The following is a 20,695-nucleotide window of genomic DNA, read 5'->3' on the forward strand; positions in this document are numbered from 1 at the left end:
ATAAGGCCTCGGACTGCGTCTCCCTTCGGCTGGGTGCTGTTAGGGGGAAGGAGCTGCTGTGCCCTTCTGGCGTGAGGAGTCCTCTGAGCTGTGGGAAGCTAGAGTGGATGGATCTTGGGCCTTGGGAGCGGGGAAGTCCCGTGCCTCTCCTCCTGGTTAAGGCTTGCCTTCCAAATCCTGCACTGGAGCATTTCTGCCTTGGCTAAGCCAGGAAGAGGGAAGGAGTGGCAGGCTTCCTGCGGTGCTAACTCTCACCTTAGGTTCCTGGGGATCGGGGTCCCCAAATCTGGCAACTTTTAAGACTTGTGAACTCCAACTCTCAGAATTCCTCAACCAGCTAAGGAATTCTGGGAGTTGAAGTCCACAAGTCTTAAAAAGTTGCCAAGTTTGGAGGCCTCTGCTGTGGATCTTTCAGTAATTCAGCGGAAGTGGGGTGCCTGGGGGTGTGAGACAGTTTGCGAGACAGCGCTGCTGTTCTCCCCCATAATCACCCTGCAGAGAGCCCCCACGGCAGCTGGGAAGCGCCTGTTCCACAGGGCTCTGCCCCATTCTGCTGCACAGGCCTGGGGGCAGGATGGAGGAAACGCCAAGGCAGCAATTGGCCTCCTCCCTCTCCCAGACACTGAGTCAGGACAAACCTGGGGACACAGACAATTAACTTTATATAGGAGGGCCCAGGCCGGCCCCAACACAGGCAGTGCTGAAGCCCCAGAGAAAGGCGGTGTGGCTGAGCAGCAACCGCCCCTTCCCAGCTTAGATGCAGGAGCAGCTGTCTTGGGATGCCCGCAGCACCTCTTGTGGTCGGAGAAGGAACTGTCATCTGGGAAGAATGCCGGGGAGGGAGAGCTGTGGAGCAGAAGTCTGGTCGGGCTGAGCCGTTGGGACGGGTAGCACCTTGCAGCTGCCCAGGAGGAGTCACTCCCGCCTCATGGCAAGACAACTGCTGAATTGTCGGAGGGGAGACGGAGGTATCGAGTCCTCTTGCCCACTGCTGTGCCACTGGTGGCACCTGCCCGCCTTGTGCCCAGGAGGAGGAGGCAGCTGCCACCTATACAACCTGGTTGTTGCTCTGTCCTGGGTACTGTTCAGAGGTCCCGTTGGCCTCGCTCAGGGCGTCACCTGTGGCAAGGCATTTGAAAAAGGGGTGAATTGCTTTGGCACAAGAGGTCCCCAAAGAGCCTGCTGCCAGGTCAGCCCCACCACCAGGGTCCGGGGTCCTGCTGTACCTATGTGGCAGCGATGCATCCAGATCCGGTGTCCGTCATACTTGCAGCTGCATTTCATGGCGTTGTTGGTGAAATCACTCTCTGCCACTTCATTCCTGGGGTTGATCACCACCTGGGGAGCAGAAGGTGAGATGAGAGGGGCACCGTTATCTGGGCTGCGAGGCCCACGGGAAGGGAGGGGGGTGTCACTGCAGCTGCACAGCAGGGCTAGCTTTATCGGGCTTCCCATCTCGGTTCCCCACATCTCTCTGGGCTGCAGGACAGAAGGCCCAACTTTGCATTGTGCTGTGCTGACCTTGGGAGACTCCGCCCCGTGACCGGCTTTGTAGCTGAGGCCTGGCAGCCTCCGCATTTATGCCCTCCTGCACCCCAGGCCCAGATTCCAGGCATGGCTGATTGAAAAGGCCACTCCTGCCTGTTCCCACCACCTCACCTGCAGGATGTAGTTCCCGGGTTTGACATCTGTTATGTCAATCCATTGGCAGTCAATATCGTGCCTGTACAGGTCCCAGCAGCCCACCGTGATGCCTTGTTCCCCAAAGTTGGCACATTCGTAGCGTTTGCCTACCTCTGCCCAAAGGAGGGAGAGAAAGGAAAGCTGGATTGGGCCTTGCCGGCAAGGAACAAGCCCTAAACCTAGCCTGCAGCTCTGAGGGTGGGTGTGGCTGGATACCTGGCCCTGCTGGGTCGCTTTGCCCACTCTGGGCCGCCTACCTTCTTCACATTCTGTGTCCTCCAGGCAGAAGCTGGCTTTGTGCCCTTCGGCCACCCTGGTCCCGTTGAGTGTCAGGAGGTCGTAGTGCGTGAAGACGTCCATGCTGTGGTAGTGCCTGAAATGGGAGGGCCCAGAGCATGAGAGCCCCTGTGCTGGGTAGAGGTAACGGAGCGGGGTGGGTGGGGGTAGAGTTGTTTGCCAGGTGGCTGCTGCTCACCCTCACCCGTGGCACTCGTGCCAGACCCAGGAGTGGCGTCCTGCCTTGGGCCGAAAGTCAGCCCGGCCGTTGTTGTGGATCTGGGAAGAGAAGCGCAGCAGCCGGCGGTGTCCGTAAGGCCAGTTGGCGTTGCGGGCAGTGCTGGACAGGCAGTTCTCTTCCGCTGCGCAGTAGAGCATGTGCAGTGGGCGGTCTTCGATGTATGCCGTCTCTTGCACCAGTGCTGCATGGAGCAGCAGATCTGAGGCAGCTGTGAGGATGGAAGGAGATGGGTGCTGCCTGGGGAGCTGAGGGGTCCAACTAGCAAATCAGGCAGGGTGATTCGGCTGAAGCGCCCCCAAACCCCTGCCCTTTCATTGAAGGAAGGGGGCCAACTTTCCCTGAACGCTGCATGCGGAGCCCTCTGCCTGACCCAACAGGAGTTTGGTCTGTGGTGCCGGGCTGTGGCCAGGTGAGAAAAATGGGGAAGATGGCACCCCAAACCCTCTTACTCTCGGAGCAGATGACGCCGGCAGCGAAGCGGGTCCCCGTCTTCCGGCAGGAAACTCTGCTGTCGTGCTGGCAGTGGCTCAGTGTCATCTCATGCCCGGCACACCTCACCCCGCTCAGCACCATTTCGGTCACGTTGCTGGCGTCCCAGTACCAGGTTTCCTTGTCGGCGGTATAGGAGGAAGGCGAGAAGGATGCTCAAGTTAGCCCAGCCAAGAGGGGGAGCATGGCTTGACTGCCCCTCCAATGGGAGCACCCCTCTCCCCTTCCCCCAGCCTCGAAGAGCTGGGGTTGAGCAGCCCTGAACACCCCCCGACATTAAAACCCCCGGTGCCCCTGGGCAGCCAGCTCTCCTTTGCGGTCTCCAGTGGCCTTTGGTTAATTTCACATGGGAACTGTTAGGTGCCCCGTCTCGCCCTGCCCTTCAGGCCAGCTGTTGCTGCCCCAGTGTGTGGGACCCTGGCTCAGGCCCATCGGTGAATCCCTCCCCCAGGGGGCACCAGTCTGCTTGACCTTGCCAGCAGGGACCTACTTGCAAGCCGTGGTTGGCGAAGCCCAGGCCCAGCTGGCGGCAGGCCACCATCGCTTCCAGGGTCCCCCAGCCTTCTCCGCAGATCAGCCCCCACCGGCGGGCACGGTTGCCCTTGGCTGCCAAGGCTACTTCGACTCGCCCCTCAAAACGGCTCCGGCCCCCACTCAGGCGGATCTGTGGAGAGAGTGGGAGAAGCCTGAGCTACGGAGGGAGGCCGGCTGCTTCTCCGGGGAGTCTGTTGCTGCCTCTCCAGCTGCCAGTGGTAGAAGCGAGGCATCCCTGCGGCTGGATTTGCCCTCCCCTCTTTCTGGCTTTCCCAAGATTGCCCCAGGCCTCCCACCCCATCCTGCCCTCTTTGCAATTTCCTCCCCACAAGTCTGCCAGAGGCTTCCTTTGGGGTAGGGAAGGAAGGAGGGGGCCACCCATGCGTATTGTGCCTCTTCCCTGAAAGGAAGAGGCATGGGAAAAGCTTTGGATGGCACAGGGGCACCAGAGTGGGACCCTGGTCCAGATGTAAAATGGGGGGGAGGGGGCACTGCAGAGCTGGGAGCGGGAGGAGTTCCTGCGGCGCGATGGTGAGAGGTCAGGCAAGTGGCAGCCACACTTCAGAAGAGAAGCAGCCAGGGTGGCCCCTTCCAAGAAAAGGCCCTCGATCTGGCTGTGCGCAGCCACATGCAGACGGCTGCAGGGTGCTGAGGCTGAGGGCCAGTGGTCCTTTGGCTCCCCCCTGAGTGGGTCGGGTGGGCTGCTCGGGCGAGGCACCTACAAGAAGACTGCTGGGAGGCCCTTGGGAGCCATGGATGCCTCGCCCCACCCTGTGGAGCTCCTCTGGGGCTGCCCCCAAGGCCTTGCCCGGCTGACTATCCAGAAGAGAAAGGCGCTGCTTGCACCCTCCTCCCCCCCACCGCTTCCCTGCCCAGCCAACCGTGGTCTCGTGGGCCATGTAAGGCACATTGCAGCGGACGCCCGCATCCTCCGAGTGCTTGCAGTCCTGCTGGGTGATGTTCTTGTGCGGGCAGCTCCAGAGAGACTTTTCTGAGCCCAGGCACTGGACCTCGCTCAGGTGGATCTGGCCCATCCCTGTCCGGAGAGGAGAAAGTCAACAGTGGCCTTGACCCCTCACCCCACCCTCGACTGCTACATCCCAGCTCCTAGCAGAGGTGCTGGGAAGGCTGCTGTTATCGCCCCAGTGCACTGGAGCGGCAAGTGTGACCCTCCCACCAGCCCACTGGAGAAGCCTGCCTCAAATAATCCCAGAATTGCTGGTGGTGGCACAGGATGGTGTGGCTGGTGCCCCCACTCACCTTGGCCCATGCGTGCTCCTGTCAGGGCTTCCTTGGCACTGCCAAAGCCCAGCTCACGGCAGACCACGCTGGCTGACAGCAGGTTCCAGCGGTTGTCACAGACGGTGCCCCACTCGCCGTTCTTGAGCACCTCCACCCGGCCTTCGCCAATCTTGGCCCCCCCTTTCAGCCGGACCCGCTGCTGTGGGGGAGCAAAGGGAAGGGCCGGCGTCAGGGGCTTCTCTGCCCAGCCCGCCTTCCCCGGGGGCATCCTGGGTGCTGAGAGCCCTGTCTTCCGCTCACCTGTCGCTGTGGCTGCTGCCCCCGCCTCTTTTTCTGAGCGTTTCCTCCAGCAAAGAGGGGGCCTGGCACACAACTCACCACGGCTGGCATGCCGCCTCGGCAAGCCCCCGTGACGTTGCCCTTGTAGAACTCGAAGGAGCAGGCGGAAAGGTGCACCTCATCCCCAGCACAAGCGACCGAGCGCAGGCGGAACTGGTGCTGCTGGCGCTGCAAGTACAGCCTGCAGGAGAAGACCAAAGGGTGGCGTGATCCATGCAATTTCAAACAGACCCCTTGGTTTCTGCCTCCCCCACCCACAATTATCCACGGGGGATGGAGAGCCTCAGCAGGCAGGCTCTTTCTACAGATGGGGAAAAGTCCTGCTGGCACCCACAAAGTGCTCATCTGCTCAGGCCTAGTTGCCCGTCATTGCCCTACAGACCACCTGCTCGTTTCCTTGGCGTTGGGCTTGGCAACCCCAGGAAAACGGAAACACTGCCGTTCTCTCACAAGCGCCCATCCCATCAGCGCTTGGCCACATGCAGAATCACCCTGCTGGACTGGAGCTGGCCAGCGTGGTGTGACTGAAACCCAGGCGCCCCTGCCCTCCACGCCCAGGAAATGCCACACCTGGTGGCCCTGGTGTGTGAGGCCATGGTGCTGCTTCCAGAGGGGCTGCTCACAAGCTTTGAGAGCTCCAAGAAGGGCAAACAGTTACTTATCTTGACTCCTTTCCAACAGGTCATTGCCCGCAGTTGCCATCAGGGTAGTGGGGCACCTTGTGCAACCTGCATGGCTCTGGCCAAAAATCTAGCTGCCAGTTCCCAGCATGCTGCAGGATTGTCATGCAGAAAGCCAACAACTTGGCCTGGCTGCCAAAGTGCTGCTCCAGTAGGCAGATCCGGGTGGGTGGCAGGATTTTGTGAACTGATGCACGATTCAAGCCACTTGAGTGGCAGCCACCAGCAGCCCCAGAGCGGCCTGTCCAATGTGGCAAAATAGGCTGTTTTCTGGAATGTGACCTGGGTCTCCAGTTTCTCAGCTCTTCGGACATCCGGGAGTTCCTGGAAAGCCGCTAATGTTTTGGCCAGTTGCCTTGCTTTGCACAGGGAGAGGGAAGGGCAGACGATGGATCTCCTTGCAGCCCTCTAGGACAGGCAGCGAAAGAGTCCCCTTCCCCGCCAAGGAGGATGGAGGCCCTCGTCCTCGCCAGTGAGTCAGCGGTCAAACTTCTCTGGGCGAGACAGAGCACACTGGCGCTCTGTTTAAGGCGGCTGCCAGATGGCCGCCTCGGGGCCTCCCGGCTGTGCTTCTGCACGGAGAGAAATGCCTCGGCACAAGTTCTGGCCTAGGGACAAAGCGGGGGCACCTCTTCAAATGACTGCAGAAGCCTCGAGGAAGGGCTTCTGTTGCAGCTCCCGAAAAGCTTCTACCTTTGAATAAAACTGCCTGGTCGGAAAAGATGCTTCCGGACAGCTCCAGGTTTTGGGCTCCTGTGCATGAGCACGGCTCCCTTTCTACAAAGCTGTCCCAGTCCAGAAGCACCTTCATGCAGCTTCCTTTTCAAAAAGTGCCCAGGTTGCGTTTCAGCCTAGAGAGGCTCTAGAGGCAGCAAAAAAGGCCCCAGGGCCCCTCTGGGTTGGCTGGTGTTGTCCCCCAAGCAATGCCTCAAGATGTCACGTCAAGGGCACCAGGCAAGTTCACCATCACCAGACAGTAGCCTAGGCTTTGCCCTCCCCCCCCGAAGCCAGTTGACCTTAAGAAGGTCAGACCAAATGGCGACGTTCCCCCCACCCCAGGGGCCACCTTGTCCCGGGCCCTCTTGGTGTTTGTTCCCAGGGAACACAGAGAGGGGACAGGATGTTGAAGCAAAGGCTGAAGAGCCCGCCACCATACGGGAGGTTTTGACTGAGCAGTGGGTCAGACTGGACAGCATCACAGACCCCGCTCCCCATCCTCCAGCACTAACCCTGCTTTGTCCACTTGTCAGGAGGACTACTCCCAGTTCAGGCCTCTTGAGCTTAGGGGGCGACCTGGGTGCTTCTTTCCCAAAGGGAGCAGAGCTGTCTGGCGTTCCCTGGACCTTTCCTTTGGGGGAGCAAGAGGCCTTTTGCTACCCAGGAGCCCATCCCTCAGAGAGGCAGCCCATGCAGCCAGGAGTGAGCAGAGCCAGACAGGCAACCATGGACCTTACACCCACAAATCCAGAAGCCTGTTTGGGGTGGGGGGACCCCAAGGGATGCTGTAGAATGATGTCACCCCTTTCAGAACTGGATCTGCCACCCCAGTCAGGAGAAAGGGGGTCCAGGGCAGCCTGCAGGTTGGCGTTCTTGTTTGAACTGCCCAGAGAAGGGAAGGCAACGGAGCCCCTTCAGGGATGGGTCCCTGCCCTTATCCAGGTAGCCCCTTCCTGTCTCCAGAGCTGCCTTGCCCTCTGGGCAATTCCCAGGCAAAGCTCAAAGGGAAAAGAGACCTTTAGCAGGGCAGCCCCACTGAAACGCTGCCCTGGGGGTTCCAGGAAGTGATCCATTTTTTTAAGCTGTGGGCAGGTGGTACTGACTGAATGGTCTCCTTTGCTTTTGTCAGCAGCCCCATGGCAATGGCTGCCTCTCTTGGCTCCTCAGCAGACCCCCTTCCCATTGTCCTCCTGTAAGGCAGGTGGCTATGCGGCAGGTGAGCGGTGCAAGGTAACCAGCACGGGAAGGTCACCCTCAGGACAGCCTCCCCTGCTGAGAACAGGGAAGGGGGATGTGGCCCCTTCAAAGCTCCCCACAGCCCCACTTGAACCCAGCCTCACAAAGGAAGCCTGTGGGCTCACTTGTAGAAGTTGCGGTTCGCCTTCCTCTCGGCTGGGAAGCCCAGCATCCCGCAAACCACGCGGCTTTCCTGGCTTCCCCAGTTCTCGTCGCAGATCTGGGCCCAGCTGCTCTTGTGGCGGACTTCCACAATGCCCTCGGTGACGGGCAGAGGGCGCTTGGCCTGAGACACCACTGGGCGCAGGCGCACCTCTTCCACCTGGTTCTGCTCTGCCTAGAGAGGGCGAGAAGAGGTCGCTCAGGTTAGCGCATCCACTCCTGAGGGCTTGTCCAGTCTGTCCAGCCAGAGTGCTTGGATAAAATTTTCTCCCTGTCTCCTCTGCCAGGTCCCCTCGGGAGGGGAGTCTACCCTACTGCACAGGCCTTTCTTCGGTGCGCTTAGCCTCATGGCCCTGGGCTCCGCTTTCTCTCTTCCGCCCTCCCCTAATTGTTAAAGAGCTGCTATATTTAGGGGAGTGGAGAAGGAACTCTTTGGCAAAAGGTCCATGGCCCCATGACTATTATTAAGTGTTGTTCCTTATGATTCTTGACTCGACGAATGTATATCTTTTCTTTCATATACACTGAGAGTATTTGCACCAAGACAAGTTCCTTGTGTGTCCAATCACACTTGGCCAATAAAGAATTCTATCCTATCCTTTCCTATCCTATCATTATAGAAAAGAACTGTGGAAAGAAAGAGAAGAATGCATCCTGAGCCTGTGTCAAACACCCACCGTGACCATGTCGACACTCTCACACATACACACACGCCTGTGTCAAATGCCCAACTGGCCACACATACACACACACACAGGACTGACTTGTTAGCTTCCTTGCTGTGGCTTCTTCCTACAGGCCTCTGAAAGGCCTTCCAGGATCTCCCTGGACAGCCATATCCCTGAAACTGTTTGGGGCACAATGACAGAGGCAGCATCCTTGAGTTGACTGAGTGCTGCCCTGGATTGGTCCGATTCTCCTTACATTGTTCTTACGCCCCTTGCTCTGACCCGCAGCGTCTCTCCCCAGCTCACCTCAATCATATTGGAGTCAGTGAAGCCAGCGATGCGCTCATCCTTGCAGACAACACCCGCGTCCTCCTCGTGGGAGCAGTCACTGTTGCCCCAGCCCCGCGACTGACACTCTGTGATGCTCTTCTCATGGCCACGGCAGCTCACATTGTCCAGCCAGATGCGCCCTGTGGAGTGACCACCAGAGAACTCAGGACTGGGACAAACCAGGAGGCCATCCGGGAGCTGTGTGCCAGACCTTTGGGAATGGCATTGCTCAGTGGAGATGCTTTGCACATGCTTAAAGTCAGGTAGGGCTTTCAGCCTGCTTCAGGGCCGATCCCTGGATTTGGGGAGAAGTGGTGCATTCGTATCCTACGACGACCCACCTTCTCCAGCCCCAGTGGCCAGAATTGGGCAGATCTGCCCTTGGGAGGGCCCACCACCCCTGTCCCAGGGATGCTCACCAACTCCTTTGCCATATTTTGCACTGTGAGTCCAGCCTGTGGCAGCCACAAACCCCAAATGCCGGCAGAGGATGTGGGCGTTGGCCAGCGTGAAGTCGTCGTCACAGATGGTGCCCCATTCCTGGTCGTAGAAAACCTCGACACGCCCTTCGTTGTGCTTACGGGGATAGCCGGCCAGTCGGAAGTGAAGGTTGGGCGATGGTGGGCTCTGCCTGGTGGGGGCTCGGCTGGGCGGCAGGGCCAGACTCACCAACAGCCAGGGGCCACACAGGAAGCCCAGGAGCGGCCGCTGAACAACATGCATCTTCCTTGGGTCAGGGCCTGTGTGGTGTAGGAGATTAATGGCCACTGCTGGCTGAGAGCATGGATACCTGCCCAGGTCTCTTGGCCTCGCCTTCCATGCAGCAGCAGCAGCAGCAGCAAGAACCAGTCGGAGCCAGTGGTGGTATGCTACTGGTTTGGACTGGTTTGGTCGAACAGGTAGCAAAAATTGCTACGGGTTCGGCAGATAGTAAAAAAGTCTCCAACGATCAGCTGACAGGAAAAAGAAGAGAAAAGTGCAGGATTGCCCCCCACCCCGTACTTTTTTCTTTAGCCTCTCAGCTGATTGGCACTGCAGGTCTCAGCTGGTGTGGAAAGCTGCGGGCACACATTAGGTGTGCATGATCACGATCATCGAACCGGTAGTGGGATAGGTAGGATCCCAGTGCTGCTCAGAACTCTTGGGGCAGGTGGCTGGAGCTGAGAGGCCCCTGCCCTCGGAAGGCACCCAGTCTTGAGGATGCCAGTGTTTCAGAATGGCAAAACTCACAGGCAGACACCCCCCACCCCTCGTCCTCCTGACTTGGGCATCGCCCTTGCCTCCTCTTCTTTGACCTCCGCCTGCTTCCCTCCAGTTCAGCTCAGCTCAGCTCAGCTCTGCAGGACAGAAAGGCAGCCCCAGCTTGCACGAGGGACATTCCTCATCCCTGACCACAGAAATTACTGGGGAGGTTTTGGTTGGTTTCACCCTTGTGGATTTCAAGCAACGTCCATTAGGGAAGGCAGCCCCTTCCCCAAGAAGCCGGGGCACTGGTGAGATGAGAACAAGGCCCTGTCTGTCATAGTGGACCAACCGAGCAGTCCCAGTGATCAAGCCAGGGCAGCTCCCTTTGTCCTCCTCCTCCTGACCTGGGCATTGCCCCTCCCTCCTCTTCTTTTGACCTCCCCCCACTCCAACTGAGCAGTGGACGTGCCAGGTGAGAAAGGATTACCCAGCTGCTGCTGAAGCGTCCTGGCATTTCTTTTCTGGAGAGACAAGGTTGTGTTTTGATTTAGGGATGCTAAAAAGGCCAGGGCAGCATCGGCTGGTCCAGCTGAATCCCAGTCCCTCAGCAGCTCATGGGTTGGTTCTTCCGCAGCCGGGCCAGGAGAGGAAAAGGTGGCATGCAGGTTCCTGGCCTGCTCCAAGGGGAACGGGGGCGGGTGGGAAGTTCTCAAGGCAGCTTTCAGTCGGATTGACCAAGTCTTTCTGGAAACAATTTGGTCATTTTCCCAGTACTGCTCATTGGAAAACTTCAAGCTGGCTCTCTCCCCATCCCGTCTGAGACAACTGCTTGGTCATTCTCTAATGCCAAGACCGGCTGTGGGGCAGCCACGGAACTCCTCCACCCCCTCCCGCTTTGATGGTGACCAGAGTTCTCTCTGGCCAGGACGGCTCTCTTCCTTCTGGAATGTGGAGAACCGAGCCTCCCTCCCTTCTGGGAGCAGCCCCACCTCAGCGGTATATTCTCAGGTCATCCTGCGCCAGAGTTCGGTGCCTGAGGGAGTAGGTCTTTTTGGCATATCCCCACCTTTGAAGTCTCCCCCCCGTCAGGCCTGTCCTTGGGGAGTCTCGTTTCAATCCTGCCTCTGGCACAAGGTCTCAGATGGGGAACCAGGGAAGCTCCCACTCTTGCTTGACCTTCTCTGCTGGGAAGGAAGGCTGGCCAGTCATTATGATCCTTTGGGGGCATCCGTTAACTCTTGTTGCCTTGCCAGGGGCTGCGGCCATCTTGTTTCTGGCTCTGAGATTGCAGAAGCCAGAGTCTCCCCTGGACAGCAGGGCAGCAAATCCTCCCCGTCACTGATGGTCCCTGGAGGCTCCTGAGATGGCTGCCTCCTCTGGCCCTCCATCGCCTTCCTCCTGTGGTGCAAATCCCCCTTGCCCACATTGGACACTGCTTTTAGATGTGGAGTGGTCAATCTTGATGCCATATTGGCTCCGGGATAGCCCAAGCGCCTTGTTTTTACTGGGTAGGGGTTCCACTGCAGCCCCCTCCCTACCTGTAGCCCTGTTCCTCTGCGGATGGGGCACATGAACAAGGGGTGGGTGGGCTGAGGGGCTGCTCAGGGAAGCTGGCCAGTGACCAGGCGAAGGGAAACAGCTGACCACTCGGCTGGCAATGCCACTGCCCAGAAGCAAATCGTCTGACTAGGTTACCCTGAAAAGAGGCTTTGAAGCAGGGCACAGTTTGCCCTTTATGTGGTGACTGCCCTGCCCAGCCTTGGTTGGTGCCCGGTTTCAGAGCCCTCTCCGACTTGCCACCTTCTTCTCCCTCGCCCAGGATGCTCTGGACACAGCTCCACTGAGGGAAGGGCTGGGGGGAGGCTGGGGGGCTCAGGGCATAAGGCACAGGAGCCATCGCTGGTCGGTGTTGCAGTTTCGCCTTTATGATAGAACCTGTGGTCACGACCATCATTCATTCCATAACTTTGGCGATTTCTTCATTTCGTCTTTGGGAATTTCTGGGCCAGGGGTCAGGTTTGATCGCCACCCGAGTATGTCTTCGTGACCAGAGTCAAAAATTGTGTGGATTTTTTGGGGGGTCAGAACCCGATTTGGTCGTGTTCAGAAGCATTCGGGAGCAGAGGTTCTACTGTATTGCTCCGTTCGCTCAGGGGTGGGATTCAAAGTTTGTAACAACCGGTTTTGTGGGTGTGGCTAGGTGGGCATGGTCAGGTGACTGGGTGGGAGTGGCTTCTTTTTTTGGCGCCTCCTGTTTTAGGGAAGCCTCCTGGGCGAAGCAGTGAGCAAAGGGAATCCCGGCACAGCTGATCCTAGGAACAGCTGATCGTTGGGTGGGGGAAAAATACCTTAAGGAGTGATCGGACAGGGAAGAATGCAGTCAGCGATGTTGGGCATGAGATAAGGCAGAGAGGGGAGGGGAAGGGTGGGTGGAGAGGGGCAGGGCCAGCCAGGGGCACAATTTGCCAGTTCTCTGAATTGTGCAGAATCGTAACAACCGGTTCTATAGAACCGGTCCGAACCGGTAGAATGCCACCCCATGGAATTGCTCCCGTCTGCTGCTGTCTGGCTACAGCCAGCCTGGCTAGGAGTGCATTCCTTACAGAGGTGAGCTCCTGCCTGCCCTGGCGCCTCCCCCGGGGATTTGGATTCTCTTTGCCCATGGTTTACCCATCGCCCCCTCCCCCTTATTAAGAAAGCCGCTGGAGTAACATCTAGGAATGGGGAGAAGGGGGAGATCTCTCCATTGGGTTCATTAGGTCATTTGTGAAATGCCCAGAGAGCATGTCTGAAGAGTGACAGGCGTACTAAGTAGAGTTCTGAGTTGCCGGAGCCTCGTTCATGCCCAGCTTTCAGAGGGTACCACTTGCACTGCCCTGAGTCCTGCTGTGGGTGTGGGTGTCAGGGGAAATGGAGCCCTGAGCTGCCGGGTGGCTGGAAGAGGCAGATTGGACTCTACGGCAGCGAGAGGAAATGGCAGGGCTGTGATTTAGAGGAGGCCGCTTCCATGGCTGTGGTCACTGCTGCCCGATTTATTTATTTTTATTTAAAAGATTTATGTGGCTCCCGTCAAGCATCGCTTGGGGCAGCTCACAGCAACAATAAAGCCAATAAATTAAACAATCATAAAACAGTAAAACCATAACACAGAAACCCTGCGTCTGATTTACAAGCTGAGCAGGGAAGAGCCGTCTTATGGGAGAGTCAGCAGCGGGTGACAAATGCATTGCAAACATTTGCAAAATGGGGCATAATTTGAATACCTGGAAAATCTTTCGGTGGGGTGATATTGATGGTCTTCGGTGAACCTGGGAGTCCAATTTGTGTCTAGCTGAGTTTCTGCCAGCATGCCGCCATCCCTGGCAGGCTTGAAGTTGCAACGCACGGAAGCCAAATTACCCTCCTTTGGCCGTTATCCAGAGCCCTGAGGCAGCCTGAGCTCCATCACCAACTGTCCGCTCTTTTTGGAATGGGTCACCGCCAGCGATGGGCTTCGGTGGATGTGCTGCCCTAGGCAGGAGGCTGGACTGAGGCTCTTCCCACTCTGAATCTCCACACTCCCAACACAACTGAAACACACCGGAATTTGGCCAGCAAGGCCCCCCCTCTCAGTCCCCAGAAGGAATGTCATGGTTAAAAGGAAATCCAAAACTGAAAACAGAAGGCTAGATTCGTTCCAAAGCTTTGAGAGGAATTAAAAATTCTGATAGAGAGCGCACGCCAAACTTTTAAAAATGTTCAAACGGGATAGGAGAAGTTGTGCATCAGTGGCAAACATAGGGAGCTTTGGATCCATGAACTCTGGCAAAGGCCAAGCAGAAGCATCCCACGCCAGATCAACCGGATGCTCAGGAGGGGCCTCTTAGATGCGGAGCATCTGTTGTGGATTGAGCAATTAACTCCTGGAAACCAGCACTGTCCTTGGACGGGGACTTGGGGGCTGCAAACCCAGGAGAGGCGCGTGGGTTGGCAGGAGGGGGAGTGCGGTGCCCCAAGAGTTTCCAGGAGAACCAACAAAGGGGGCAGATGGAGAAACGCCCCAAAAGGAGGAAGGTAGGTCTAAGGACACCTGTATGGGAAACTGGGGGTGGGGAATGGGTCTCCTGGCCTAGGGAGTGAGTGGAGGCTTGTGGGGGAAAAACTCAAAGTGAGAACAGCTAGAAAAAGGGTTAAGAGTTAGGGTTTTGTTGTTGTTAGTTGCAAAGTCGTGTCCGACCCATCGTGGGTTAGGAATAAAAGGAATCCCGCTGGGCACAGGTGGGGCTGAAGGGGCAGGGGAGCAGGCAGCCGCCCTTAACGCCGAGGTAGCTAGTTGGGAGTCCAGGCTGGTCCTCCAGACTGGTCCAGGTCAGGATAACAGAGAACTTGGGTGAATTTAAAACCAACCCGAGTCCCAGCGAATTACATCCTAGCCTATGAACGAAGCAGAGGTGATCACAAAACCTCTCTGTAAGGCCCTTGAGGAACCTTGGAAAACTGGCCAAGCGGCAGCAGGCGAGCAAATGCCAGCCCCACCTTCCAATACGGGCAGGAACCCACAGACTTGGTCGCTTAATCTCTATGCTAGTAGAAGATTCCAAAAATATCCACAAAGGTTGAGCTGAAATGAATTTTTTAAGTGGGGAGAAATGTGAAGTTATGGACGGGGGAAAAATGAAATTCACAAGTGTTGGACCGGGGAGGCTTTAATTTGGCAAAGGGTGCCCTCAAGCTGAGCCTGACTCAGAAATAGGTCACAATTGCTAAAAGGGCCAACGGGTTACAAGGACAGAGCAGAGTCTGTCCACACCTGGAATAAGCGCGTCCAGTTTTAGTCACCACATTACAAACTAGCTCCATAAATGTGCTTCGCTATGAAACTATGCGGCTGGACCTAGTTTTTGGGGAGGAATATAAGGGGGAAAAAATTCTGCCTCTGCCTACCAGCATCCATCAGTATTCATTTGGCTAGTATCCTGTCAGTGTGTGAGAGAATTGAGGGCTGTTTGGAAACTGAAACAGTGCTGTGTGAGCAAGGAGACAGCAAGGAGCCTGGGCGTGGCTTACCTCAACTGTTCTGTACTAAAGCTGCTTGGTGCTGTGAAATTAAAACCGAAACTGAAACTCCTCTGCTTGTGTTTTGCCTTTGGAACAGATTCCTTTTCCAGTGGAGAGCGGGAGTAGAACTGCTTAGCATCAAAGAGTGTTCATAATATGCAAAATACTAATGCTCTGATGGTCATTTTTTCTGGTCCTTTCTTAGCGAGCACCTAGAAGCCAAGAGGAACGTTTGTGACAAATTTCAAGTTTGTAGGCTTTACGGTTCTGGAGATTTTTTTGATGACACCTGAGTGGTATTTTGCTTTTATATAGAGAGAGATAGAGAAGAATAAGAGTCCAGATTGTGGGAAGGGTTGTTCCCTCTGCCTGGAGTCCTTTGCCCATGCAAAAGGACACAGTTGGGCACATTAACAGGCTATCGAGAGGGTGATGATGGGTCTAGTGAGGTAAGGAGACATGTTGCCCTTACAGAAAAGATGCCAAGTTCCCCCTCAGTGGATGCCTTCAGACAGCAGCTGGGTGGCACTTTAAAGAGGGCCCCGTTTCCTAACGCACAACCAGCCTCTGGACAAGGGAGAATTAAGCCCAGCACTACAGCCTGGCACCCGGTTCCTCATCCCCCCCTCCTTGCATGGCTTCCAGGGAGACCAGAGACCAACTGAAAAGGGCTGCCAAGCCGGATGGGACCAAATGGAGGAGGGGATGGGCTCCGTAAAGAGAGAGCCTGGAGCCCTTAGGACAGAGGTCTCCAAACTTGGCAATTTTTAAGATTTGTGGACTTCAACTCCCAGAATTCCCCAGCCACAGCACGGCAGCCATGTTGTGGCCCTAAAGTAGGGGTCCCCAAACTTGGCCACTTTAAGACTTGTGGACTTCAACTCCCAGAATTCCCCAGCCAGCATGACAGCCATGTTGTGGCCCTAAAGTAGGGTTCCCCAAACTTGGCCACTTTAAGACTTGTGGACTTCAACTCCCAGAATTCCCCAGCCAGCAAGGCAGCCATGTTGTGGCCCTAAAGCAGGGTTCCCAAACTTGGCCACTTTTAAGATTTGTGGACTTCAACTCCCAGAATTCTCTTGTCTTAAAGTTGCCAAATTTGGAGACCTCTGCCTTTGGAGGAGGAGGAGGAGGAGGAGGACTAAAGCCCCGGCGAGCTCACAGCCCTTCCAGAGTGTCCTCAAGGGTGGGAGGGAGGAGGGGGCAGCTGGAGCCCTTTCCACAGCCTCGGGCGCTTTGGCACCGCAGGCTCAGGGAAGCTCCCTCCCGAAATAAGATGGGGCGGGGGGGGGGGAGTCGCCCGCTCCGTGCGGTGGGGTTTTGGAGGGTGCTCCTTGCGGCCCTTCTCCCCATCGCCCCTTTCTTTCGCTCAGCCAGCTGGCCTTGGCCGAAGGCCCCCTCCCCGCCCCGAGGTTCGCCTCCCCGAACCGGCTGACCGGGCGCCTGCAAGGAAGAAGTTGCTGAATTGGAACCTCTCCGTTCCGGAGCAGTCTATCGCTGAGGAGGTCCTTTATTCCGGCGGAGGAGGGGGCGTTTCGGAGCGGACCCCAGCGTGCAGCCCCCTTCCCCCGCCCTCAACCCAACGCCCGAAGCTCGGCGGGAAGGACCGTCGGCTTCGGCTCTGCCTCCCGCCCAGCAGCGCCCGAAAGCCTCCCGAGGCCGCCCTTGCTCGCGACCCCCCCACCCCCCCACCCCACGCCCGCTCTCCGGCCGCCTTCGCGACGGAGCTTCCCGCCGAGCTACAGCCGAGGCGGAGCTGCCCGGCCTCTCTTCGCCGCGCCCGCCCGGCAGCCGAGAAGCCAGAAGAGCCCGCGCGCCTCACGCCGCTTCGTCCCCGGGACTAGAGACCCGACTCCCCTGCCTTGCCCTGCCCTCCCGCCGCGCGCCCCAAGGAATCTCCCTCGGCTGACCTGCTCCGTCCAACCGCTCCGTCCGCCGCTGGCAGGCCGAGACAAGGGCCGCCCGGCTGGCCTCTTCATCACCCCGCCCCGTCCGGACGGGGGGCCTGGCCGGGGGCGTCCAGTGAGCGGCGGGTCCAGTCCAGGGCGGGACGGAGCGGGACGCGTTTTTTTGGGAGCGGCGGGACTTTCCGACCGCAGCCGGCCCCGAACGAGGTCGAGGGCGCCAGGAGGGCTGGGGAGCCGCCGTTTCACGACAAGCAGCGGCGGGCGGGTCTTCTGCCTCCCCCCTCCACGGGCCGCAGGGCATCTCTGGGCTCTGCGCTTGGGGGCTTCGCAGAGTCCTTTTTTTTGCACCCAACCGGAAAACCAACCCCGTGGGGTTCCCTCCGGGGACCCCACGGAAAAGTTTTGGGCAGAGGTGAACAAAGTGAGCGCCCGGCTTGTCCTCCTTCCCAGGGCCCCGAAGAGCCACCCAGCGCCGGCGCTTCTTCGGCAGGTCCATAGAACCTGCGGCCATCGAACTTCCCAACGGTTGGCATCAAAAAAGGGGAAATATTATCTTTGGGGAGGACATTGGTATGCTTGGTATAATTGCACTTAATTGGTATAATTGCACTTAACAGTGAATTTAGGGACCACCATTAGTGAGCTGTTGGACAGTATTACTTGGTCTGTTGTGTGGATGCTTGTGTGTTTTTAGGGGGTGGGGAACCTTGGCGGGTGTGTTGTGTTTGGGGTTTGTCATGTGTGTGCGTGTGTGTGTGTTGGGTCTGGTCTCTGGGTGTTATGTGAATTTGTTGTATGTGTATACTGTAATTATATTATAAAATATAATTAAATATTAATTATAAAATTATAATTTTAATTATAAAACATTGTTATCAACAAATAAATGCTCTGTCTTACATATTAGCAAAAAAATAAAAATAAATCAGAAAATAAAATACAAGCTGAATAGTCAAGACCTTGTTGATGATCCAAGCTCTGTAAAGGACCTTGGAGTACTCATCTCTAATGATCTAAGTGCTAGAGCCCATTGTAACTACATAGCCAAAAAGGCATTAAGAGTTATTAACCTCATCCTATGTAGCTTTTTATCTGGTAATATCACACTACTAACTAGAGCATACAAAACATTTGCTAGACCAATACTCGAATACAGCTCATCAGCCTGGAAACCGCATTACATATCTGATATTAATACAATTGAGAAAATCCAGAAATATTTCCCAAGAAAAGTTCTCCACTCCTCTACTCATTGCAGAATACCTTATGCCACCAGACTTGAAATTTTAGACCTAGACAATCTAGAACTACGCCACCTTTGGTTCGATCTAAGTATAATACATAAAATTATATATTGCAACGTCCTACCTGTCAATGAATACTTCAGCTTCAACCATAACAATACAAGAGATAGATACAAACTCAAGGTTAACTGCACCAAACTTGATTGCAGGAAATACAACTTCAGCAACAGTGTGTGGTCAATGTCTGGAATCCTCTACCTGACTCTGTGGTTTCTTCCCCAAACCCCAAAAACTTTAATCTAAGACTGTCTACAATTGACCTCACCCCTTTCCTAAAAGGCCGGTAGGGGGCGTGCATAAGCAGACCAATGTGCCTACCGTCCCTGTCCTATTGTTTCTTTTATTTCTTATTCGTATCCATTTCATGTATTCATAACTATGTTTATACTTATACCTGTTATCTAATAATCGCTTCACAAAATAAATAAAAACTGTGTATATTCGTACAATGACAATAAAGTATTATTATTATTATAACTGTTACTATTGACTACTTTTGGCAGAGCCAGGACCGTGCTGGTGCTTCCCTCCTGGTTGTGGCTTTTTAGCAATCGACCTTCTGGGCAGATGTAGCATTGGGGGACAGCCTTGTGATGGTTCTCTTTTCTCTGTGGCTGGTTCCACTTGGTATTGGGGGTGGGGGAGAAGGGGAGAGATGGATTTTTGGGATGCCTTGGGACCGATGCTGCCGTACCTCCTACTTAGCATGAAATCCCTGGGGAGACCATCAGCTACAGGTCATCTAACATCACAGGACACTGATGATAGTCAGTCGTTCACGTCAACCTTGACTGAGCAAGAGATGTTGCCCAAGTCCTGCCCCTTGACAGGAAGCCGTGAGGCCTGGATGGGGAGGTGCAGCCTCTGGGGTTACTCCCAGTGGTGGGATTCAAATTTTTTTACTACCAGTTCTGTGGGCGTGGCTTGGTGGGCATGGCAGAGGAAGGATATACTGCAAAATCCCCCTTCCCTCCCGACCCCACTAACCTGCTTTCCAGCTCCATTCTCCTGTGCAGGGCAACCAAAGGAGACCCAGCCAATCAGTTGGGAGTCAATGGGAGGCAGAGAAGAGATGGGGTTGGCAGGGCCAGTCAGAGGTGGGATTGGCCGGTTCTCCGAACTACTCAAAATTTCCACTACTGGTTTTCCAGAACTGGTCAGAACCTGCTGAATGCCACCTCTGGTCCCTCCCCATTCTTGGCCCTCCAGGTTGGACAGCCTTGTCTGGGGCTGTTGTGCAATCTGGCTGGACTCCCTGCTTCCACTCAAGGAGCCAGAAGGTCTTGGCACAGGTGCATCCATGGAGCCTCCATTCATGCCTTTTGGTTACCTCGTAAGTGCTGCAATGTGTGGTATGTGGAGCTGCCCTCGAAAACCTCTCGGAAGCTGCAGCTGGTGCAGAATCTGGGGCATGAGCAGTGATGGGCCTTCCATGGGAGCTGCATTAGTTGTCACCTGGCTTCAAGGCGCAGTTTGAGCTGCTCAACACAAAACACTTCATGGCTTCTGGACAGAGCTGAGAGACCCCCAACTCCTGTGCCAATCCTATGCACCTCAACAAAGGTGGCTAAGCATTATCACTCAGTGGGATCCCAGTGTTACGGTCCGCCGGCAGCCTGAGGAGCTGGCAGCAGAGTTGGACAGTGGGGAGAAACATGGGCCAGTCATGGGGTCTGGGGAGGATTCGGAATCTGCGCCTGACACAGTGATGGGGCCAAGGCCAGATTGGCCCCTCCCATAAGACACAAAGGAGGAGCAAAGGGACATGAGCCTTTGCAGGAAGCAACTTTGTTCGTTCTGGTTGGTTTAAAATCTGAAGCTCTGTGTTGACCTTGTGCTCCATTTGGCCTTGTACAGCTAATTGGCAATTTAGTTGTTGGCAGCATTTCCAGGGAGATAAAGGTGGGTGCTTATCAGCCTTATTCCGAAAGACTGTAGCAGACTTCTGTGGGACTATTCATAAACTGGGACTCATTACGGGCTGTGAATGCATATAATTCCCAGCCGTTGAAATAAAAACAAGGTTTTTGGGAAGAGCGTGTCATTGTTACTGTCTCAGGAAGCCTTGGTCAGAACACCCGGCCTTCTCCGTTGCTGCACCTGCCCTTTGGAAACCTGGGTCCCTCACCCTGCCCACTTCCAAGCTTTCGTTAAGCATGGCCTGTTCCCCAGGCCTTGGGTCGAGACAGGCCTCCTGGAGCCGGCAGAACTTCGCATATTGCTGGACTTCTGCCAGCAGCCTCAGGAGAACATAGATCCTCTCTTTGGATGTCTCTCGGCTAGCGAATCCATAAAAAGATGGAAGAACAGTGAGACCAAAAGGCTTCCTTCCTCCCCTTCCTCTTAATGCAGGGTTGTTGTTGTTGTTTTGGTTTTTTTTTTTGAAGGAAGGCAGCTATGCTGGCTGGGGAATTCTGGGAGTTGAAGTCCACAAGTCTTAAAGCCGCCCAGTTTGAAGGACCCTTGCCCAAAGGAGCTTGTGGCCTCGGGAGAGGGGGCGGGGGCTGCCATTGTTCAGAACGGCCGGCCAGGGCGGCCGGCCAGGGCTGCTTCCCGAAGGAGCGCGTGCGGGAACCACCCCGCGGGAGGCCAAGCCGCTTCCTTCCAGCGGGACTTGGCGCTCTGCACGTGCTCGGAGCCGCGCCTTATCTTTCGCCTCTTCTTC

General features: G+C 56.0%; 1 protein-coding gene across 1 annotated transcript; it reads right to left on the bottom strand.

Moving 5' to 3' along the window:
- Nucleotides 1–642: 642 nt before the first annotated feature.
- Nucleotides 643–17,237, bottom strand: LOXL3 (lysyl oxidase like 3). The gene is made up of 14 exons (XM_026717150.2): nt 16,730–17,237; nt 9,017–9,337; nt 8,574–8,737; nt 7,563–7,774; nt 4,766–4,985; nt 4,484–4,664; nt 4,105–4,259; nt 3,180–3,353; nt 2,650–2,809; nt 2,165–2,408; nt 1,941–2,056; nt 1,660–1,796; nt 1,227–1,338; nt 643–1,119 (listed from the first exon to the last, which is right to left on the bottom strand). The coding sequence occupies exons 1-14, from the start codon at nt 17,235–17,237 to the stop codon at nt 1,049–1,051; spliced, it is 2,775 nt and encodes a 924-aa protein (XP_026572935.2). The 3' UTR covers nt 643–1,048.
- Nucleotides 17,238–20,695: the final 3,458 nt, after the last annotated feature.

Source organism: Pseudonaja textilis, chromosome 6 (genome assembly GCF_049901715.1).
Source record: "Pseudonaja textilis isolate UNSWEBS1 chromosome 6, rPseTex1.2, whole genome shotgun sequence".
NCBI lineage: Eukaryota > Metazoa > Chordata > Lepidosauria > Squamata > Elapidae > Pseudonaja > Pseudonaja textilis.